At 40.7% G+C, this 24,360-nt stretch overlaps 1 protein-coding gene across 1 annotated transcript in view; it reads right to left on the bottom strand.

Annotated features, from left to right (window-relative positions):
- The window catches only part of GRIN2B (glutamate ionotropic receptor NMDA type subunit 2B), a 410,126-nt gene that overhangs the window by 86,336 nt on the left and 299,430 nt on the right, over window positions 1–24,360 (bottom strand). The window contains exon 5 of the mRNA XM_027593634.1: window positions 16,330–16,444. Coding sequence (XP_027449435.1) covers window positions 16,330–16,444 — 115 coding nt within the window. The remainder of the gene's footprint in view (window positions 1–16,329; window positions 16,445–24,360) is intronic.

Here is a 24,360-nt window from a genome sequence, read left to right as displayed (position 1 = left end):
TTTGTAACATAGGTACAGAGTTTCTAAAGAATGGAATAATATACAGCCCTAAAAATTACATGATAAATAGATGAACATAAATAGAAAATAGGTAAATGGATACTTAAGGATATAGTTTATATCATATTTTTATATTTTAATAATGTATATTTGACATACTATTCACAAAACATCCTTAACAATGTAGATTACAAAACAGGATATATATAATACTATCCCAATTTTATAAAAATATGCACTTATATTTCTTTCTTTTTTTTTTTTTTAAGAGAGGGAGGGAGGAGGGGCAGAGGGAAAGGGAAAGCAAGAATCTTAAGCAGGCTCCACGCCCAGTGTGGAGTCTGAGGCAGGGCTTGATCTCACGACCCTGAGATCATGACCTGAGCTGAAATCTAGAGCTGGACACAACTGACTGAGCCACCCAGGTGCCCCATGTGCACTTATATCTCTAAAGCACATTTATAATATATAAGAACATAGAGGAAAAAAGACTGAGCTGATCGAAACCAAAATGTAAACAGAAATTATCTTTGGGTGGTAGAATTTGAGGTGAACTTTACTTTCTTTTCCAGGCTTTTCTCTACTTTTATTAGCTTTTCCTTAATGAACAATTATTATACTTTTGGAATCGGACACAAATTAATACCACTGCATAAAAGAGAAGTTCTCACTCAAGATGGAACAGGATTCCTCCAGTTGTGAAAAAGAAATCCCAGCTTTGTGTACAATAGGTTTATATCCACAGTTTAGGGCATTTTTTTCCTTTAGTCTTTAAGTGGCCAATGATTCATCTGGAGAATAAAAATATGGGTGGGGATAACTTTGGGGGTTATCTTCGTGGCTGCCTATGACAATCATATTCTTCCCTGTATTATACCCGTGTAACATTCTTAAGAGTGTACATTTCTGGAGGACAGGGTGTCTTGTTTACCTTTCTCTCCTTTTAGTGTCTAAGCACAGGGTCCTTTATAGAGAAGCCCTTCAGTATGTTTGTTGAATTGAACTGAATCTGCCTGAGAAAAGAAGGGAGAACTCTAAATACAGGCAGGAAAAACAATACCTTCTTCCAGTGGACTTTGAGATTCTGCTTTCACGTGGAAAACAGAAATGCCAATGGAGATTAAAGAAGAAAGGTTTATCTGAACTTTGCAGAGTAGGAGAAAATGCTATACACTCACTGTAGCTGTTTGGATACTAGAAAGCTCCATGTGGAGACAGAGTGTTTCTAACTTTGGGGATGAGGTTGGGGGAATCTACAGTGTTTCCAAGACAGAAAGAGACCAAGTACTCCCCTTATATCCATATTCAGCATGTGCACATAAAGATACATGTGCCATTACTTTCATGATTAACGTTCTTTCCCTTCTATTCTGAATGCTCAAAATCTCATATGAGTGGGGACCTTCTCCTGCCGGGACCCTTTCAACCTCTTTTGTTGATTCTGCTTTTTTTTTTTTTTTCTTTCTGTTCCTCCACTTTAGTTTCATCAGAATAGCATCACAGAAGCCCCCTGCTCTCTCACTACACTCAGACTCTGTCGCTCTCTCTTTCATCTCTATCAGTTTTCTGCTCCTACTTTAAGTGCGACATTTGTTCCCCCTTCTAATTTCAGTTTTTCCTATCCCACATTTCTTTCATTTGCCCACCCCTTTCCTTCATTCTCCTGGTCTCCTGGCTGAGATTTCCTCTGCCCGAAGACTTCGCTTCTCTGCCAGGAAATGCCTTTGGATCATTCAAATTCCCCTTGAAAGCTCACACCTATGAAGCCTTTCCAGGATATCTGTCCAGTTAGGATTACCTGTTACTTTGCCAAGAAAAAAAAGACAAATTCACAACATTATATGCCTAAAACCTTTTAAGGCATCAACAGTTTGTATTTCTGTATTTCATTGTCTGATAAGTAGAAAGCCCTTTAGACAGGTAATGTCTTTTTCTTTCTACAATATTAAGGTGAATTTGGAAAATCAGTGCAATATAGAACTGTAATCGCCTTGGACACGGATGCATTTTTAAAGACTGTATTCAGAATTCTCAGCTCCCCCTAGAGACTGCAAGGTGAATTGCAGCAAGCAATCAAAAGGCGGTGTCTGCTCCATAAATACCCAGTTCTTTTTTTTTAAAAGATATTTATTTATTTATTTATATGACAGCGAGAGGGAGAGAGACAGCGAGAGAGGGAACACAAGCAGGGGGAGTGGGAGAGGGAGAAGCAGACTCCCCGCTGAGCAAGGAGCCCGATGTGGGGCTCCATCCCAGGACCTTGGGACCCTGAGCTGAGCTGAAGGCAGACGCTTAACGACTGAGTCACCCAGGCGCCCCAATACCCAGTTCTTAAACCCATTCTCAAGGAAGACATTCTAGATCTTAAGCAGGGATTGAATCTCTTCTGAATTCGCTTCTGTTCTGTGAGTTTCGAACTTCTATAAGAACCAGGTAGATCATTAATAAAAGTGATAGCACATTGGGGGTTGGGGAGGGGAGTGGCTGTATTGAACTGGAGAGCATGCATTCCATCCAGAGGAGGCTACACCCCTCAGCTCCTTCAGAATGTGAGCCCAGTGTTGCCACATTTCTTCAGGAAATCCAAAAATCTGGAGTTCTAAGGGGAAATCTTTAAATTCTTAAGTGCCAAAAACCAATTTAGTCTTAAATGCACCTCTCTTAGGCCACATAGAACATGTCTATGATCCAAAAGCAGCCTGTGGACTGCTAGTTTATCACCTGTCCTAAACATCCTCACTAGGTCCTCCTGTAGTATCACACCATGACTTCCAGGGTCACATGGAGACAATGGAGAAGGTCATTACCACAATAGCCGCAAAATGGTGTCCACTCACCTACAGCAGGTTAGGGTAGGCAACTTACTAAACAGTGAGGCCTAATGCATCTCAATTCTTTGGAAAAATCAATCAATACTGGAATGCTTACAGGCTGATGTGTCAAGTTACAAAATTCTCTGAAACCTAGGAAAAAAATGGAAGATCAAATACTACCCATATTCCCCTGCAGCTCAGAAATGGGTCTAATAGTCTCAACACAGTATCTATATAAAGTTTAAGCATGGGTCTTGTAGGTATAATGTAGAAAGTTTTTACATTAAGTTGTCAGTTAATTTCAAACAATAACCATTGGACATACTCCTTAGGAATTAAACTGGCAACTTATTTAAAATAGTAAAGCCATTTCCAAAAGCCCCTCTGGGGGATGACATCATGTGGCTGAGAGCCACTGCACCCTATCTCACCACCCTAATAGCACCTTGGTGCCCTCTGAAATTATCCTATTTATTTACTTGTTGATGGTGTTCATTGTCTGACCTTCCTTAACAAGACATAAACTCCTTGAGGGCAGGGAATTTATTATTGTTTAGTCTACACCCAGAAGAGTGCCTGGCATTTGGTAGGGGTTCTGTAGATATTTGCTGAATGAATAAACCCAGACTACCAGCCTAATATCAGGAAGTTTCTGTAGCAGCTACCCCAGACGATAGGTAATTCAGAATCTCCTGGAGTAGTGGGACAGCAACTCTTTCTTGCCAGGCTTCTGGATCTGTCTTCCACTTTATGGAGGGATAGAGATTCAGTTTTATTTCACAGTTAATGGTTGGAAAATAAAATGAGAACAAAGGACAATGACAGAGTGGCCGTCTTAAATATCCATTTAACAAATACTTCTCTTGTCCTTGTGAGAAGGAAATGTCTGTGGTAAACTATCCCTGTGTTTTATAGGTCAAAATCCAGATTGTTGGGCCTCACTTTTGGAGCTTCTGGGGTAGGAACTGAGAATGTGCATTTCAGATAAGGTACTAGGCATGCTGATGCTATTGGTCCAGGCACCACACTGAGGACCAGTGGTGCAAATTGTGAAACACTATTCAGGTGTCAATTGTTAACATACTCGACCCTGACTAGGACTGTCTTTTGACATAAACCACTTTCTTTTATGGAAGGAATTCCTTTAATGGTTGTGGGCCAATCTACTCAACACACAATAGGGAGGCGAGGAAGGGGAGATTGGCGGTTCTTTATTATCAACCACAAAGTATCGGTTTATTACAATGAAACAAAACCCAAGGAGATCAAATAGCACAAGGACACACTACAAGGTTTCAGAAACTGTCATTATTGTTTAATGTGTTTTGGTTGTTATTCAATGGTTACCGACAACCCACAAATATGATAAATCAAAGCGAAGGAGGTTTTTCATTCCCTGATGTCTGGGTGATGGGTCCATCATGGACTGCCATGCTAAGTCATGCACTTTGCCACTATTTTAAGATTCAATTTCTTAAGAAATCCTTGTGCAAAAAGTTTAACAACAAAGGAGGAACACTTGCTCATTATGAATTTATCCCTGAGCATGTCAAGAATTCTGTTATTTCCTGGTGCCTTCCTTTCAGTGACTAAGCCCAAAATCCAAATCCGTTCTCTGTGTATGCATTGTCGTTTCTCTTCACGTTCTTGTTTTCTAGAACCCAATTTCAATTGTGTTATCATTGGTTTACAATACGTTCAGCAAAGCAACTGAACATTTGCAAAGCACTTGTTACACACCGGATACTGTACTAAGAAGTTGACATGAATTAAAACTTACTTGATCCTCACGGCTGTTTGTCCCATTTTATAGATGAAATTGAGGAATGGAACAACATTTATTTATGCTTCTGTAGATAAACCACTGTGCTGTGCAGAGGTAAGATATGATGCCTCTTGGCTTTTAAACTACGGCTGAAAGGACACGTTTAATGATCCAAGGTTAAGGGGACAACATAAGCAAAGGCATGTAGGCATAAAAGTACAAGAGGTGTTGAAGAGGGGTTAGTGGCAATTATGTTGGCGTGGAGACTAAATACAGGGAGGTAAAGGGCGAAGAAGATGGAAAGGTGGGTCAGGCTTGAGATGTGACTTGGGGGCTGGGATGGGGAGCACATTTCACCCTGTGGAACTATTACCCGCAATTTCACTCATTCAAGCACCACTGTAGCAATTTTGTCCATATCTGTGTATCACTTAGGGTATTTTTAATTTAGGTGATAGCCTTCCTTTTAAAAATGTATTTAAAAATTTCATATTACTGTAAATGTGAGACAAGTGTCACTTGCCAAAGATAACTATATGATTATTCAAATAAAAAAATACTCATCCCTCTTAAATTAACTCATGTACTGCAGTGAGACCCACAATCACATTTGGGGAACTATTTAAGCGGCAGTGATGAATCACAGAAGATCGGTGTTCTTATTAATTGAATTTGGCTCTTTGTCCTTCATCTATATATATGAAAAATATATATATTTAATATAAGATATATGTAATCTTAATGAACATTCATCTCCTTTTACATGCGATTCCCCAAGCTCCTCTCTCTTAGCGAGTTGAGTTCATAAAATATTTGGTTGATTGTGTTTTATGTAAAGCTGAGTTAAAATTTCATGTCACTCTCCTAAGATTTAAGGGCTGTTTTGTAGGTCAGCTATTTTAGATTCCCCTTGGTGTTTCGACATTCCTCTACACCTCCAGCAGCTGTCTGATCAAGGGGGCTGCATGGCCTCAGCACCACCACCATGGGGGCCGCGTTTCAGAAGAGCTTGGCATGCAGAAGATAATGGTTTCTTAGAAAATCCCCTCGACGCGATCAGGACCCAGACAGCTGTGTCTGTAGGTGGCTATGCCTTTATTAGTGAAAGATATGTGTTCATCCTCACCATTTTGAGGAGGTAGGTTCTTACTCTCGACTGAGAAGAGGATATAAGCACGTGTGTATGTGTGTGTGTGTGTGATAACAGTGAGGAGGTATAGGGATAGAGAAATGCAGAAAAGCATTTTTGTTGTTGTTGTTATTGTTCTTTTCTTTCTTGCCTCTGTCCTTCCCTCCCTTTCTTTCTTCTTCATTTTTGTTAATCTCAGGAAAATGTCACTCTGAAATAGCCAGTCACAGTCTGGGCTAACGACTAACTACTCCCCACCTCTCCAGCGTTTCCGTGGTGTGATCTGTCCTCTGGTCTACACAGCTATTCCCACTGACGCCGCTACACGTTGGTCCTATCAGTCTAGTTGTAGTCTTCTAGTCTTCTGCATGTTAAGGCATGACGTAGACGGGACGTAAGTGGAGCTGGATATTAAGTGTCTACACCCAGCCCTGCCACTCATCTGTGTGCCTTCGGGCAAATCATGTGACCTCTCTGAGTCTCAGTTTACTTCTCTGTACAAGTATTTGCCAAAGGTTTAGTAGGAATCAAAATGAGATATATGCTAAAGTTCTTGATAAGCCATGTCATTAATAAAGTGCTGTATCAATGTCAGATGTGTCAATGGCCAAACCCTAATTCTAGGCTAGACTGTTCTAGAATTGCACACCTTTCCCTTCTCCTAGAGGGGAAAAAAAGGTCTTGTTTGTTTTACTACTCTATAAAGAGAATGCTGAGGTGGCTTAACTACCCACCAGAAATTCTACTTGCGAGGTACTATTCTGTTCCTTTGCTAGCGAGTTCCTTTCCCTAGGGGATGAATGAAGAAAAATGGTACGTATTACAGGAATAGCCAAAGACAATGATTTTAGAAGATATCCTACACCAAACCCTTGAAATAGAAAAATGTGAAAGGATATCTAGAGGAGTTTGGTGTAAACACAGAATGTCGTGTCCCCTGGAATATATAGCAAAGGAGAATGGTTTTCTTCCTCTAGATGTCCATCAGTTTCCCCATGACTCATCTACATGTGTTCTTCTCTTTATCTGCCTCCCCAAGCTCACACTTTTCTTCTCACCTATCCCCTAGCAAAGATTTGCTTTAAGTTTAAACCTTTAAAACATTTAACTGACAGAGCTAAGTCCTAGAATACCTGTCAAACCAACAGTGGGTGGCCTTTATGACAGCAGAGAACACCTGGATTACACCAGGTGAGAGCTTCCAAGCCATCTTAAGTCCTCCCCCTCGCCTCCCACCTCTCTGTCTCTATATAGATATAGAATAGATAGACGTCTACATACAGATAGATAGACATGCATACATGTACATATAACCAAATGTTCCATATACAATGAACTAAAATGTTCACCGAATTACGAACAGAGATAGTTCTAATAGAGAAAATACTAAAATCATTCCAAATAATTGCAGTTCTACAGCTATTGTGGGAGATTCGTATCCAGGTTTTTTGTTAATAGCCTTCATTCTTAAAGACCATTTATTTTCTATTTTCTTCATTGGCCTATACTTCCTTTCAAAGCTTTGTACTGCAGGCTGATTAGCAGAGTTAATGTGCCAAGGTCAGAGCTCTTCTCCCTGTGTACATGGATTCTGTTTACTCTGTTCCAGGCCAGCTCTCATAAATAAGTATTACAGAGAGAGAGGTTGCGTACGGACTAGTACAAATCCATCATCACTGCAGGAAAGACTCAAAGCAGATGATCTTGTCATGCTAGGTCAATAGAGCTTGTTTGTATATGAAGGACATCCAGATATTATAGTTTTAATGTCAAACTTCAGATCTCAGCTAAAGTCAACATGCCATGAATGTATGCACAAGGTATCTTCTTTGGTGGAAAATCCATAAAAGTATAAAAAGAATAGCACCCTGTTATTATAGAGGCCTGGTCAGTCTGGAGGCTCATCAGCCTGTAGATCACATGTGTTATAGCCAACTGCTGCCCCCACTGGTGCAAGAAGGGGACTGCTCTCCCTTTCTCCTTGACTCTTACGCCACGGAGAACAAAAATAGCACGAGAAAGGTTGACACACCAAGCATGAGGCCTATGAGTTCCTTGGGAAATGGGTCTGAATTTTACAAGCCTCCACCTCTCAAGAAAATGATCCTAATGACGAAAACTGCAGACAGACAGACCACATGGCCAACCCCATTCTCTGTATGTTCCAACTATCAAAGATAAGAAATATTCTTATCAGCGAAGTTAGAGGGTAACACACTTACCAGAAGATCAAAAGAAAAAAAAAAACAAAACCCTCCAGGAGACCTGGCCGACCAGGAATCACAAAAGAGAGCCTTCCATTCCAACTGTATATATATATGTCCATTTGCTGTTGGTGAATTAATATAACCCAAGCAATTCTCAGTTTAAGGGCTCTCATTTTTAGCTTTTAGGGACATTAGATAACAGGAAAAGTGGTCAAACTTGTTACTTTGAAAAGCAGTCTTGTGGCTTCAAAGTTGGACCATCAAAAACTCTGCAATTACTTTCATGAGTATCAGTCTTTTTTTAATACACAAATGTCCAGTCATGAGGGACCAGTTTAAAGAAGTATGATACATCCTCACGATGGGATATTAGATGGTCATTAAGTTTCATGCTTTGGATAATACCAACAAAATAGAAAAACATCCACAATATCATATTAAGAGAGGAAAGTAGATTATAAACTGTTCATAAGTTGTAGTCTCAATTCTACTGTATTTCCCTGTGTTATATATAACATACACACAACATGCCCAGAAAAAAAGCATCAGTAAGAAATAAAAGAAATGTAAATACAAAGTCTTTGTGTGTATATAGGGAAATTTTATCCCATCTCCCTAAAAGTCTTTAATAAGCATCAGTGACCTTTACAATAAGAAAATCATAAATGTTTTTAACCTGCATATAAACACAAGAGTCTGTACTGTACGCCACTATTTCTTCTTCAATACTACTACTGGAAGAAGTATTACAACCTGGAAATTAGAAACGTAGTTCAGAGGACTCAGGAGCCAACCACTGATAACTGTCATGAAATAAAAATCTCAATAAAACTTAAACAAGATGGATGACGGCCATCTTTCAGTTTTGGGGATGCTTTCCTCTTTACTGTGTTTTGTTAAGCCAGCACTTCAGTCTTTAAGTTCAAGTCTGCTTTTCCTCCCCCATCAGCATGTACAGGTTTCAAAAGTAAAGTCAACTGAGGTTATCTTGTTCTTTCAACCCTTTCGTTCAGTGGCTGACGACCAACACGAAGACAACTAGCCTTTCTGAAATGACATTTCTGAAGTCTCTTCCCTCAATACATCCTGCTCTTCTCTTCAAATTATTTTAGGAACATAAATTAGGTTGCAATCTGACATCGTGGACTGAGTTTAATAACAGCAGTGTTGAGACACTGGGGGTTAAGAGTATACTCTCTCTTCCCAGGTGCCCCAGTGGAATCTTTCTGGAATGCCAAGAAAGGGGTTAATGAACAGGGTGCACCATGGCTCTGGGAGCTCAGGGAATAAGAAGGGAACACTTGGATGTGAGAGTCTGTGATAACCACCACTCAGAAAGACAGCCAAAACCATGTCATCCAGTCACTCTGTTTGTAAGCCATGGTCATAAATAAATATCAGCAGAGTCTTTACTAACCAAGCAACATGAAACATCCACCCAACTATTGGCCCATATCAAATAGTAAGATTGAAACACCACCTTAAGTTACAGAAATTTCCAAGTGTCACAATAAGAACCTTTCCCCTTGCAATATCTTTTAAAAAAAGATTTTATTTATTTGAGAGAGAGACAGAGAGAGCATGAGGAAGGGGAGGGGGAGAGGGAGAAGCAGGTTCCCCACTGAGCAGGGAGCCCGATGTGGGACTTGATCCCAGAACCCTGGGATCATGACCTGAGCCGAAAGCAGACACTTAACGACTGAGCCACCCAGGCGCCCTTTAATGAGTCTTTTAATAAATTATCTTTATAAGAAAATCTTAAGTGTTGTTTCTCCTCTTCCCCCAGCCACCAGGAAAGCTACAACACTAATTTCGTGGGGGCAATGCTTGGTTCATGGTCGGTGCTCAATAATTCTGTGTGGAAGGGAAGGGCAGGAAAGGATGAAGGGGGAAGGGAGGGAAGGAGGGAGAACGGAAGGAAAACTGAAAGCCACGTGTTTCGTGCATTGTTGTTGGGCTGGGCTGTACATTGTAGAGAAAGGGGGACATATCTGATTTTTAGGACTTCCAAAGTCATCCCCCTGGTATTGTTAACAGTTCCACTACCCAAAACTTCTCTCTATTAAGAAGTCCTCCCTATAGCTAATATAAATCCTCTCTGTTTGATCTTAAGCCCACTTACTCTGGTTCTGTCTCAGAGGAGAAAGGGAACAGCTGATCTCAACACTTGGCCCAATAAGTCTTCATACATTTAAAGGGAGTAAGTCATCACTTCATTGCCTTTTCTTCTTCCCCTTAACAAACCCAATTCCCACAGCCTTCTTCCATGGATCCTATTTTCTAATCCCTTAATCCAATGATGCACACTGGTACTCAGTTCAAAGTCAGTAAAAATAGCATGTCGTCAAATGGCAGTATCAGGGAGAATCCAGAGCAAACACCCCCAACATGAGAAGCTTCTGTTTTACCTCCTCAGACAACCTCTGTGGAGTCTGAGGAGAGCACGGATTATGCCCTGGCCTCTCCTCCAAGGATGGGAGGTGGAGCACAGTTTGTACAGGTGTGTTCGGGCTGTCACAGCGTATTTACTGGCCTACTCAGCAATGTCTCACACTGGGCTGGGCACAGACATACTGCGGATAACCAAACAGATGCGCTTCCTGTGTCGGGAGCAGTCTGTCAGCATAGATGGCAGTGACTGTGTGTGTGTGTGTGTGTGTGTGTGTGTGTGTGTGTGTGTGTGCGCGCGCGCGCGCGCGAGCGCATGCGCGTGCATGCTGGGGAGGAGATGGAGTGGCTGGTTTATTTTGTCAGTCAACAGCTTTCAAGTGGCATCTGCCACAGCAGCAATCAACCTCTGTTGTATCATCACCAAATTGATCATTCTGGAATATGATCACTGTCGTCCTCAGGTGCTCGTGTTACAGAGCACCCGCCGCCTCCTGGCTGCGAGGCTGTCAGAGGCATATAGCATCTCGTAACCTGTCTCATTCATCCCTGGCTCCAGATGCTGGTAGAGCATTTGGTCTTATTATGTTGTTGCTGTTGTCACTCTTGGGGATCTTCCTTCTACCAGTTAAGTGCCCTTCCTCTCTCCCCCGATCTATCCATTAATTCATAAATACAATTACGGGCCCAGCAGTGTGTGCTAAGTACTTTTATTTCTAGCCCGTCTTTCAGGACTGGATGTGGCTGTAATATCTCAGCATTGCAAGCCTAAGGTGGTAACTGGGATTTGGGGAGCGGAAACAATGACCACGACAAACTGAGAATGTTTTAATCTGCATAAAGAAGGGCATTTTCTGATAGGGGGAGGCAGAGAAGAGGGAGTGGGCTTATACGATAGCCCTCTTATCTTGAGGAAAAAGCAGGCAGAGACGCCACGCATACATACCCTCCTGCGATTCGGACCCAGACAGTCCCTCTAAAGCGTGTTTACATCTTACAGCCTGAAAATGCACCATCATCATTTCTTGAAGTCATTACTCAGAACACACCCCCACTGCATTTCATTTTTATTATCCCCATTTTAGGAACGATTAAATGGAAGCAGAGAGCAGCAGCAATGAAGCAAATCATGAGAGGCTCTGATAAAGACCGAAGCCTGAATGCTCGTTGGAACTGCTTCTCTGTGCCAGCCTATTTTTAATGCAAGTTTATGCAGCTGTCCCCCACTTAGAGAGAAGACTTACAAATGAACCCACTCTGCACACATTTTTCCACCATCCCCTGCCCTTTTCCAACTTACCATGCTATCCCCGCACACGTATGCGCGCATTCCCCGTGAAACATTCTTTTCCGCATTCCTATATACCAAAGAGATTACTCAGCTTTCTGTGAATGTAATTCTGATCCAAAGATCTCTGCTATTCCAGCCCCCACCCCATGCCTCCTTAGTAGCTATTTACATAGGATCCCATTAAAAGTTCACAAAAGCAGGTGCTGTTTATTTTTTTCAAAAAGGAGGTTGAGCAAATATATAAAATTTTTATATACTTGAAGGGTTCTCAGAGAAAATACATTAGACCCTGGAAACAATGATTTCTCAGGGGACGGGCCTAGGGGAACTGAGGATCACAGGTAAGAGTATGTTCTTTTCACTGGATACCCTCTTGTACCATTTGACTTAGTACCGTGTGCAAATGTTACCTAAGAAAAGGAGGAGGGCACCAACTGACATTTGTCGAATACTGGCTATGTTTCAGTTACTATTAACTGGTGTTTTACTATAAAATCTCCTTTAATCTTTATAACAGCCTTATGTAAAACCCTATTTTTACAAAAGGGAAATAGAGTCGGGTAGTATTGTCGCCTGGCTTATGCAGCTGATAAATGGCACTATGGGGCATTCATCTCAGCTCTTTTATCTTCTTATTATTATTTAAATTCAATTAGCCAACATGTAGTACATCATTAGTTTCATTTCAGCTCTTTCTGATTTCCAAAACCATGCTCAGTCCCAGATTATGCTGCCTGGACTTCAAGTCGTTCAAAAGAAACCAGATTTATAAAACGATGGCTGTGAGACGACTTTTTTAAAACTTTTTCACAGTGGTTTACACCAGCATCTGAGTGAGTCTTCCTCAACCCGAGGCTCCTTGTTGGAAACTGTTGAGGCTCGCTGCCACTGGGAAGTTGGGCCTCACTGAAGATGGCCTCCGCCCCGCCTCACAGAACATCACTGCTTGTGGCCTGCTCATACCCACGGTGGAGTATGCCCTTGCTTTCCCGCACTCTTCAGTAAACCAGTCTGTCTACCTGGGAGAGTTTTGGGCAGAAGTGAACTAACACTCCTAAGCATATGGACTCATTTATTTAACAGTTATCTTTTGAGTGGTCACTCTGAACCAGGCACTCTTCTTAAGTGTTAGGATGACAGAGGTGAACAAGGTCCTTGCTCCCAGGAAGCATCTGTCCTGCTGTGAGGAGACAGGCAGTAAACAATCAGGCAAATAGGCAAAACATCAGGTAGAAAATACACTGAAGAAAATTAAAATCAGCTGTTCTGATAGAGTGGCTGGGTGGCTACTTTAGCTTGAGTCCCCAAGGAAGGCCTTCTGAGGAGATGATATTTATCTAAATGATAAGAATGACAAATATTCGCTGGGAGCTACTGTCCTTAGAAACAAACTCAGGTTCCTTTTGTATGCCTCAGCTCACACCCCAATTCCATTCCAAGCCCTGACTTATTTGCAACGTGAAATTTGCAATCCCAGAAGCTAGAGCCAGAAAGGATCCTACAAGTCCTCCTAATCTCATGCCAGGATTTTAGACACAAGAAGAGAAAGTTCCAGAGAAGTGAAAAGAACAGGTCACGTAGTTAGTTAGGGGCATGACCAGAAGCTGTGGGTCCTGTCTTTGAGCCCTCATTTCCCCCCCAAATCCAGATTCCTTCCCCATTTATCTTTCCAGTATCCATCTCCTCACTGTAGACTCTTCGCCCTGGTGCCTACCTCTATGGAGTCCACAGACACTAAATCTTCCCCGGACTACATGGAACCTTCTAGAGTGGTATTAGAAATCCTGAGAACACAGAGGGTCCTGGGGGCCAGGGTAACGGGGAAAAAAAAAGTGTATAACTTCCCACGGTACAATTTCAGCACATCCCAGATGCGCTCTAGGTCTGCGCCCAGTTCCTGCCACACCTCCCTGCCCATAAGTGAGCCCTAACAAGGGGTTCCACACTGGGGAGCCTCCTGGCTCTGTGAACTCAATGAACAGTAAAGACCCCTCTCTTCAGCAATGTTTCCTGATTTAACCAAGTCAGTATGAAAATGTTCTATTCTGTGAGCCCACCACCTCCCAAAAGGCCTTATAAAAAAGATTAACCACAGAATTTCTTTAAATAACAAGCTCCCCTAGTACATTTAAAGTATGATCTATGAAAACTCAATCTACATAAAGATTTTATCTCCCCTCTGCCCCCCAAAAGAGGTATTACATCAAGGGCAATAGCATAAACTTGGATTCTTAATGATAGATTTTAGACTTTTGTATTATGTAATGGTTCTCATTCATTTGACACATACTTATTTAACCACTCTATGCAATACACTCATCCAGGCTGCTGGGAGGACACAGTGATATAAAGACACAGTCTCTGCCGTCCAGAAGCACACATACACACAACTCTAACACCGACAGATGTGATAGTGCTACAACAGAGGTGGGGACAAGGGAATGTGAGAGATTATATCTTGGTCAAAGATCAGAGAAGAAGACAATAACATTTTAGTTGGGTTTCAAAGGATGGTTATGATTTACGTAATTGGACAACCCATTCCAGAAAAAGGAAACGTCATGACCTGCTGTACAGGAAGCAAGATGTACAGAGACAGCCCAGCGCAGCTTGATGGTGAGACAGGAAACAGGAAGGCAGAGAAGACACTTCTTGAAAGGTAGACCAGAGCCCTGAATGCAAAAATAAAGTCTGGACCCGATGCATAAACCACAGAAGCTCCGACCAAGTTTTGGGCTGAGAAAGAACATAATCAGAGTTGTGCCTTAGGAAACTCATTCTAGCAGCCATGTCCAGGACTGATCTGAATGGATAAAGGTAGGCATCAAGGACAGGGAGGCCCATTTAAAAAATTATCACATGGTTCCTGGATCATATAAGGAGGAATGAATTCAAGGGCTACCATAAAGGTAGAATTGTTAAGAAGGGAAGGGAACCATATCCCAGGGAGGGTGTCTAGTTTTGGAAAGTGGGGGCTGGTCACAGGCCTCAGATTCCAGCCTAGAGAAATCAGCATGAGTGACAGTAAGTTGTGTCTCTTTAAGGAAGGACAGGTGTGAGATGCCCCATACTTAAGGCAGTAATCCTGAGTCTACTGCATAAAAGCTATCCCAGCTGGACATCTCTGATCCACATATGAAGCCTCAGTTATTAATAACTGCTCTTCTGGAGATACACAGAAGTGCCTGTTTTACATGCGGTCCCAGAGCACTTCTTAAATTATTATGTCTCTATAGCAGCAGCGAAAAGCGCCCTGATTGGGGTGAAGAGCAGGAGCCCAGGGGAAAAGCACTTCTGAACAAATGATAACTCAGTAAAAGGAGGACAACTTTAATCAAGAACATAAGGAATAATCTCAGTCTTATAGCTGTGCCCTGATATAAGAAACTACAGGACAGATTGAGGTCTTTCAATTTTAAGAACAAGGCCCCGGATTTCCACTACGTGAGACACACGTGCTGTTTCATGGGTGAGCATTCACATAACTACTTGTCCAGGGCTCTCTGACAAGATGGCGAATTTCAAGAAATTCATCTCTGATCTCTTTTCCTGGCTATTCTTTCTAGAAATAAATAGTTTGGTTTCCATACCAGTCAGAGCCACGCTGACATCCTGATGTTCTCAGCCAACTGACCCACAGAGTCTATAGAAATTGCCTTAAATCAGTGTTTCCCAGCATGTTTTACAGAATATGAATTTCAAGAACAAAGGAATCTCATAGTAAAATAAATTTGGGATATACCAGATTAAGTAAAATTAAGAATGGCTCTTTGCTATAGATAGGACTCCTCTTCTAATGTTAATATGTTCTGGGAACCTCCCAGAATGAGAAACTGGAGGTAGCATCTCCCAACCTTATTTATCCACAGAACCATTTCTCAGCAAAGCACCTCAAGGAACAAATGACCTGAAGAACATACAGGAGAAACACCAGTGCTGACATTACTCTCGGGAACATCCGTATTTAAGTAGGAATCAGGGATAACAATAAAAGCAAATACCTATTAAGGGCTTACTATATGCCAGGCACATTTCTAAGTCTTTTATGTATATTAATATATTTAATCCTCATAACAACCCTGTTATCCTGGTGCTATTATTTTTAATCCCATTTTATAGATGAGGAAACTTGAGGCACAGAGTAGTTAAGAGATTTGTCCAAGCTCCTACGTAGACAAGTTTGTGAGTAGAGGAGCTAGGAATTGAACCTAGGTAGTCTGGCACCCACAGAAATTAATTTCTGATTGGTAGAGCTTCAGACACTGGGATCAGCTGGCAGGGGGAGAGATCCTGAGAGGGGCCTTGCACGGCAAGCCTCTAATAACAGTAAATTCAAATCTGTGTGCTTGTAAATCAGGTTTCATCGACTTCCCCAGTATACTGTGTAGGATACAATTTCTGAATTGTACCACTAATTTGATTTCTTCATGAAATTATGTTATATTATACATGTGTACTCTCTTCCATTAAGACAAAGTCATGATTCAGACAGCACCATAACCAATAAAAATGGTAATGCATTAAGAAACTAATCTCTTGATTAACCAAAGGAGCAAGAAAATGAAGATGCAAGTTTGAGGAATGACTACTTCTATGTTCTTCAAAGTACTGCACTCCTACTTCCCAGTGCAGAGACCAAAACCAAGGTTTGGTTTGGTTTTCCTTGAACGTGTTGCAAAATTTTATATCCCTACCCTATCTACTTAGCTCAAGAATTGCCAAAAGATATGTCCTACCCTCTCCCACTTCCTCTCCTTGTTCAGAAGGATTATCACCAGTTTCGGGTGCATCTGGTAGCCATCTTCACTGAAGGACAGATTTCTTCCCTCAAAAGTGACATTGATCAGATACCTGTAAAGATAAAATAAAAGAAAGGTTAAAAGTATGAAGAAGGTATGCCAACAACAAGATAGTTGGGAAGACAGAGAGAAAGGTGAATGGAGACAGACACACAGATAGATACAGAAATACCACCGTGAAACCTGGTATTCCCTCCAGCTCCCATTTGGTTATGCATTGAGTTGTCCAAGTTTTCACATAATAGGAATAATATGAAAAGATAAAAAGCAACCTACTTCATTAGGTTTGTAAGGCTTAAATGAGATAACTTACCATGAGGCCTGGTACATAGTAAACCTTCCTTAAGTGTTAACAATTATTATTCACAGAAGGATGTCCATTAAAGGGTGAAGGTTGTAGAAGAAAAGAAAGCGGGAGTGTTATGGTAAGAAAGGTGGCATACCGAGCATAGGGTCTCTCTGCCTCCCAGAGATAGGTACATACTTTTGTACTCTCGTTAAGATCTGGCCCAGCCCATACTTCTAAGAGTTGTGAGATGAGTCAGGGATCTGGTTCCACAAGACGCATCTGGAAACCAGGGCTATTGCACTGTGTATAATGAACAGAAAATACCAGGGGGTTGTGGGGAAGGAGGGAGAGGTGTTTCAGAAAGTATTCCAGGCACAGGCACATAAATTAGCAGAAACTCTGGAAGTAACTAGAGTCAGACCAATGAAATTGTCTTCCTCCTCAACCCCTGCACCTCCAGCTGACCCCGTTCCTCTGTTGGTTGCTCTGATCTGATGAAGAGTTCCCTCACCGGGAATTCCCACTGGCGTGCTCATTACAACCACATTAGTGCAACTGTGGGGATGGTAATTAATGTCCCTTTACCATAATGGCCCGAGGAGTCAATAATGATTAGCTCAGTGTTCACATGACATGCTACTCTAGAGCCTTGGGCCTGACGCTGCTGTGAGACCTGTCTCTGCTGAGAAGCAAAAGATGTATTTTGTAATTGCCACACGGTTTCCAAGGGGCTTTGAATTTGTGACCGACAACAGTTTCCTAACACACTGAAGGGAAGACGAACGCATCAGGAGGCAGCTTAAAGTTTCCTCTTTTAAGTCTTCTCATTCAGTGAAACTGTGAGACTCTTCATTCTTCCAGGTAACCTTAGGTTAAGCAACAAGGTTGCTAGGATGCATGTCCTTCAGGCAATTATAAAGATGACTAGAGATCGTGAACCAAAACTTCATGGAACACTTCTTACTTCTAGAGCTGCCTGGGCTTTTTCAGCCTGTCATACTCTGGTCTTATGGTCTTCACAAATGCAATCAAGAACACTGAAGACCTCAAAAGAAGAGAGATTCTTAGACTCTCAGAACTGAAAGAGACCTTCATGATCAACTAGTCCACCACTTCTTACAGTCTATGCTTTCCCTCTACAACATAAGATGGGCTCTTTCAGCTCTTCTTAATATCATGGCACCCTCCACCCTCAAAGTAGCCATCTCACTGTTGGGCAGAGGTTTTTGGTTTTGTTTTTACTTAAAGTTGAAATCTGCTCCCCTGACACCCCTAGATCCTGGTCTCCTCCTTAGATATTATACAGTCTTAGTCTAATCCTTCTTCCACATGAAAGCTCTTCAAGTATTCAAAGACATTTATCACGGCTACCTTATAAATTTTAATCTTTGAAGAAAACTTAAGCTCATTTAGTTCTAGAATTTTAACTTGATAGGTGAAGGAAACCAAAGCACAGAGAAGTCAAATTATTTGCCCAATGCTCCACAGCTAATTGGGAGCAGAGATAACATGTTAAGCCACATTCCCAGTCCCATGATCTCTTCACCCTCCCGTCCTGACTGTCATATGTCACATCAGGTTTAAAATCTCCAGTTCCTTTACGTAGTTATCACATGCCATGACTTCAAGTCTCCTCCTCTTAATCCCCTGGCTGCTATTTCTGGACACCTCCAATTGGTAAACGTGTAGCACTCCTAATTCAACTCGACGCTCCATGTAGCATCTTCCTCATTCCTTGCACTGCCCCTCATCTTTCAGCTCCATGCTGCCTGCCCATCACCAGTTAGAAAACAATATTCAGATCCCCTGTAGTTTACAGTTTCAACACTCCAGCCGAAGCCGTATATAATTCGTTCCAAGGAACAGAATCACAAAGCCACAAAGCAAAATATTTTAAACTAACAAACCAGAATTTAAGCAGCCAATGTAATTAACTTGGAAAGTATGTTCTTATTACAATAATATTGCATTGCTTAGAATAATTTCTGGAACTCTTCAGAGAAGGTTAATGAGACATGCAAACAAATTTTAGTTTTCTCTCTTTTTTTGGAAGAAAGGAGGGAGGAGAAAGGAAGGAAGGGGAAGGGAGGAAGGGAAAGAGAGAGAAATAAGTCACCGGGCTTAAGTACCCTCCTTTTTACCAGACATGGTTCAGAATAATTCTGACTTTATCTAAATTAAGATATGTTTTTTTAAAGTGTCCATTTCAGAAGGCAATTATAAGAGAAGTTCTGAAAATAATTTAAGTAATAAGCAGCATGAATGGCTTCTCAAGATGATTTCTTTGAAGGAGACAGCATTGAATCGGGCGTACAAGTTTTTTTTTTTTTCTTTTTTTTTCATATTTCATAGGTTTATTGGTCCATTAAGTTAATTGAGGAAAAGAAACCTTTTAAATTTACAAGCTAATAGTTTATCAAGCAATACAAATTCTTTTGTTTACCTCAAAATGTAATACTTAATTTCATAGTAAACAATGGACAGAATTTTTTATACACAGATATATGAAAAAAAGTGGACAAAAACCTCGTGCCAGCATCAAAAATGCAACAAAAACTTTTTTTCTTTTTACAATCTCTGGGTTTCATAACAAAGGAAAAAAAAAAAAGTGACATTCTTTTTAAAGTTTGGTAGCTTCATGAAACAGAGACTTACAAGTTTTAAAATTCAAACTTTCAGAAAATAAACTGGGTAAGGTAGTCACTCTACAGCTAAATTTTTCTAGTTACTCCTTCTGATTTTTCTTTTAAACTCTTTCTGGGCTGTTCCCTCTCTTCCAGCTCTACAGGATCATTTTATTCTACCTAGGCACTTGTCCCACATTTTACACTTACCAAAAATATTGATAAATTTTATGACAATATACAAAATATTCCTTCCCAAAGTATCCTATAATCACTCATACCCTTCAGCAGTATATAGATTAATCATTCACATTGTGTTTTTCTGAGTAATTCCCTCTGATGAGCCAACAATTAGCTATCAGTGAGGAGCTTGCAAATATACACCCGCCCTGAACAATGATACCCTTTGAATAGCAGAACAAAGCAATCCACTCACTAGTAACAAAAAAGTGAAAAAATAATTGGGACTGTAGTCACTTCTAGGCATGGGACTTTGGCTCCTGAACCTCAGTTTTCCCTCTTTAAAATGGAAACACCACTCTACCTCCAGCTTATCAGGTAAGCCTGATGTGCTGGTCAAATGAAATAATGGGTAGGAAGACTACAGAAAATAGGAGACAAATATAAGGTTATATAATAGCAAAAATTCAGAAAAAGAATATATTAGCAGGATTTGAATATCTAAAGGCAAGAAACTTGCTTCATTTTGGACCTCACCGAGTGAAGTATGATAACTACATTTTAATGAGACCCAATTATCAATGGAATACATTGGAGGAATGGAGATTGCATTCCTCATAGGGAGGATAAACTAGGTCAAATGGTCATATTAGTCAATTTAACTTTCCATAAGGCCTGAAAATATCCAACCACCTCTGGATCTGGCTGCACTTTGCCAATTTTGAACATTAATTAAAACCTCAAAGCTTCCATGTGTAAATCCTTGGTAAAGGATTAAACTATAATTAAGAGATGCCACAGCTATTCTGTTTTTCTCTAAACATGCCATCCTCAAGTATACAGTCAGAAAGCCTAGCTCAAGTGGCAGCCAAATTCAGAAGACTCAAGTCTCCTGGAAGCCCCAGCAAGGCTTGGTATATACTGCTTGATTTGTCTCTAGGATGTAGATGGACCCATAAGAAATCTTACTGTGTCTCATCAAGTTCTAATATTACACAGAATCTCAAATTGTTAGAACCAGAAGAAAATTTAGAAGCTATCCATTGAGAACTCTCATTTTAGAAAAGGCAAAACAGGCTCCAAGATGCTACCCTCTTTTCCAAGTTGACCTGCCTATTCAAGACTGGAGTTCAAGTCTTGTGGTTTTCAGTTCAGTGTTCTTTTCATGATATCACCAAGTGAAGTGAAAGCAGTTTTACAAGTCCCAGATGTGCATTTTAGCACATTCTCATGTCGCGTGTCATGCCCTGGACTATGCAGATCCCTAATACAGACTGCATAAAATAAAATGCATCTCATTTCCTGCTTGACTCCTCGTTGAGAAAGAGTCTCAGAACCCCAACGGGCTCAGAGCCAATACATTTGCTTTATATGGCCAAAGTCATACTCCAGTGGGTTTAATGAGGTCAAGCTGAGGTAAAAAAGCCCTTGTGCATCTTTGACTTTGACCATGCCACTCAGAGCTCATCCACTGCACCACAATGATACCTAAAGCAATGATTTAGCAGTATGTCCTGTGTGGGAGGCATCCAGAAGAGCTCTGCCAGAATTTTCCCAGCAAACCAAGAGCCTTGGCACTGCAATACTCACTCTGCCCTCCATATTTTTACAATGCACTGGATTTTTTTATTAGTATCTGTTAATATGGTAGTAAGAAAGATAAGTGTCTTCATTTCATCTGATCCTTTCATTGCTAGATGAAGCAGATGAAGTCCAGAAGGATTTGTGGTTTACCATGATCAGATGACAGGGCTGGAAACAGCATGCAGGTGTCCTCACCCTGGGTCCAGCATCCTTCCTGCTCACCGCCATGCCTCAAAAACAGTGGCTTTTTTCCATATTCTCTTTCCATTCTCCAGCTATTAAGAGCAAAGCAATAAAGGAAAAACAATTCCAGACAAGAGACTGGAATCCTTGACCCCTTGTTTGCAATTTCTAACTCCAAAATTCTGTAACTCTCTGTAATTGAGTCTTTGGTGTGTCACCCACCTGTTAAGGCCTTCGAGTCCCTCATCTATAAAGTGGCCTGGTTCATACCATCTGACTCACCCGATGGGGGAAGTACAGGGATGCTCCTCTAACATGCTCTCTAGTTCATCTGCGGTTGTCACATTACTACACTCCATTGGCTGGATGGCAAAACCACACATCCTTCAGTCTTTCTCTTGTCTCTCTTACCATTTTACTATTTCACTTAGCACTACTTTGTATACACATTTGCTCTTGAAATAGTGGAAACAATTTCTCACAGGATTAGAAATAGTGGACTTGAAAACACTTAAAAAGCTACCTAAGTAGAGGCCAGTACTGGGGGAAAGAGGCAAAGATAATGTAAAAATTAGACAACTGGTGTTATGTTTTGGTAAACTAAATAGAAATTTCTGACTTTGGCCCAACTTAAAAATTCATGTTTATCAAAGTGAATCCAAAATGACCCATCCAGTAGAATGCTGTCAACATGGCAGGCCATGGCCAGGGAACAATTCTCCACTGGACTTACCAATGGGTTCCTGTAGGATTAAACCCAGAAGAGATATCTCATTGGTAAGATATCCTACATGCAAATGATGATCTAGACGATGCCCCAAAATGCTGGTAGAAAAGACATAAAGAAGAACAGAAAAACAACTGAAGAGCAGAGGACTGCACTATGTATCACACACATACTCCATCACCACCATGACCACCACCCAGGTGGTGTAGCATGGTATTTTCGAGCAAGGATGCAGCAGTCACACAACCTCTGTTCAAATCCTGGACCCATCAGTTCCTAAATTGTGTGGCAATCTTTTTAAGATACGTGAATTATTTTATTCTTGCCGACCATGGTTTTCTTTTCAAGGAAAAGGGATTTAAAGAAGTTTTAAAGGTTTCCTTCAACATATAATGTCATATATAAAAGTCTTAAACCATGCTGTTGAACAAAAGAATTAGAAATACCAGTTTCCTAAGCTGTCGAATACAGTTCTTTTCCCTTATTTCTGTATAATGATACTCAATAGAGAACCTCAAGAAAAACTAATTTAAAGAGCACATTGCAATATTAATTTATAATTACTTAAAAAGATTAAAAATAGTTTGTCTTATGGTAAATTAAACATTTGCTCTGAAATGGTGTTTATATCATTAATTTATTTTGCAAACCATTCTTCACAACTCATAGAAGTTTCAAATGTAGGCTAGTCCATATCTTAGTTATTTAAATTCTAAATCCATGGTGTTAAATTAATGAGATAGTAAAGTATCTTGAGGACTGACTGATATAAATTTAATATGCTTCCTCTTGCCTGCTGATGGTGAGGACTATGCTTGGGGCCTTGAGCAGTCTGGGTTGAGCTGCATTCGTGTGAGGGGTAAATGGTGATGTATCAATTCACCATCTATTGCAATGAAAAGACTTCTCAGGCCCCTAAGCCTAATAGAGAAAAAAAAACCTGCTTCATGACTGAATACCATGAATTATTTTCATGCAGAATGAAAGAAAACAGAAGAGCACTGTTGGAAGTTGCCCAACAATCCCTGCTTGAACATAAGAGGGCAGAGAACATTAACTTTCCTCTAGAAAGATGTTAAATCAATGAGCATTGGGAGTGGCTCTGCCACGAGCTGGAATGACCTCATGCCTGCCCACCTGCAGTACCCTTTCGCCAAGATGGGTCAATGTGGCAGGAAACAGTTCTCCTCTGGACTTACGGGTCCATCTGGATCAAACCCGGGAGCTGGTCCTCATTCATAAAATAGCCTACACCCAAATGAATGACAAAGCCTGGACAATGCTTAGTATTGAGGAGGAGAAAGAAAATAAGAGGGAGAAACAAAAGAGGTTAAGCAAAAAGGAAAGGAATGTGATATGGACTGAACACACACACACACACACATCCCACCCCACCAACAGACCCTGCAGTGTGGTGTGTAAGAGCAAGGACACTGGAGTCAGATGAGCTCTGCACAAGCCCTTGATCTGCCAGTTCTGAAGTTGTATGATCCCACAAATTATCTGACTTCTGTCTCAGTTTCTTCACCATAAAAAATGTGCATAAAAATAGTACCTACCTCATAAGATGGTTGTGAGGATTAAGTAATTCAATACACATATAGGACTTAGAACTGCACCTATCACTTAGTGAACCTTTGGTGTTAGCTGCTTCTGTTATAATTACTTTTTTTTTTTTTTTTAGGTTCCTTGGATATCAGAGAATGCTAGTTTGCAGAGACTTTTGGATCAGTCTAACTTTTCATAGTTAAACAAAACACCCTGGAGCTTGGGAAAATGCTGCTACTCTTTGGCATGTTAAATTCAGAGTCTGAGTCTCCCGATGTCCCTAGGACATTTCCTCTCATTCCCACAGTATTCCAAACTCTGAAGGCTCGGGAATATTTGTCTTCATACTAGGACTGGTTACCCCTGTGAGGTTTTGTGTAGTGGGAAATCACTTAATCATACTTCAACATAAAGTTCACTTCCTGAGAAAGGCAAAAGATGAACTCATATCCCCATAATTTTAGTCTAGAGTAAATGACTCCTCAAAATGACACCCATCCTGACCTCCCAGAGCCCTGCTTTGAACGCTATGTAACTCTCTTTAAAATTCCTTTGTAAGGGGCAAACTCTTACTTGTGTATTCCTTAGGGAACTAGTGAGGCCGCCTTTAAAAAAAATTTTTTTTTATTACTACATCACTTCATTTAATGCTTATATTGCATACTTAGGGAATACAGATATACCTAATCACAACACTGAGGTTTACACAGTATTTTTAAAGTTTTTATTTAAATTCCAGTATGTTAACATACAGTGTACTATTAGTTTCAGGTGTACAATATAGTGATTCAACCTTCTGATGTCAATGCAGTGTGCTGAGCAGTAAAGCTGTT

This window comes from Zalophus californianus, chromosome 9 (genome assembly GCF_009762305.2).
Source record: "Zalophus californianus isolate mZalCal1 chromosome 9, mZalCal1.pri.v2, whole genome shotgun sequence".
Lineage (NCBI taxonomy): Eukaryota > Metazoa > Chordata > Mammalia > Carnivora > Otariidae > Zalophus > Zalophus californianus.
Note: the sequence above shows the minus strand (reverse complement) of the source record. Positions and strands in the feature narration are given on the sequence as shown.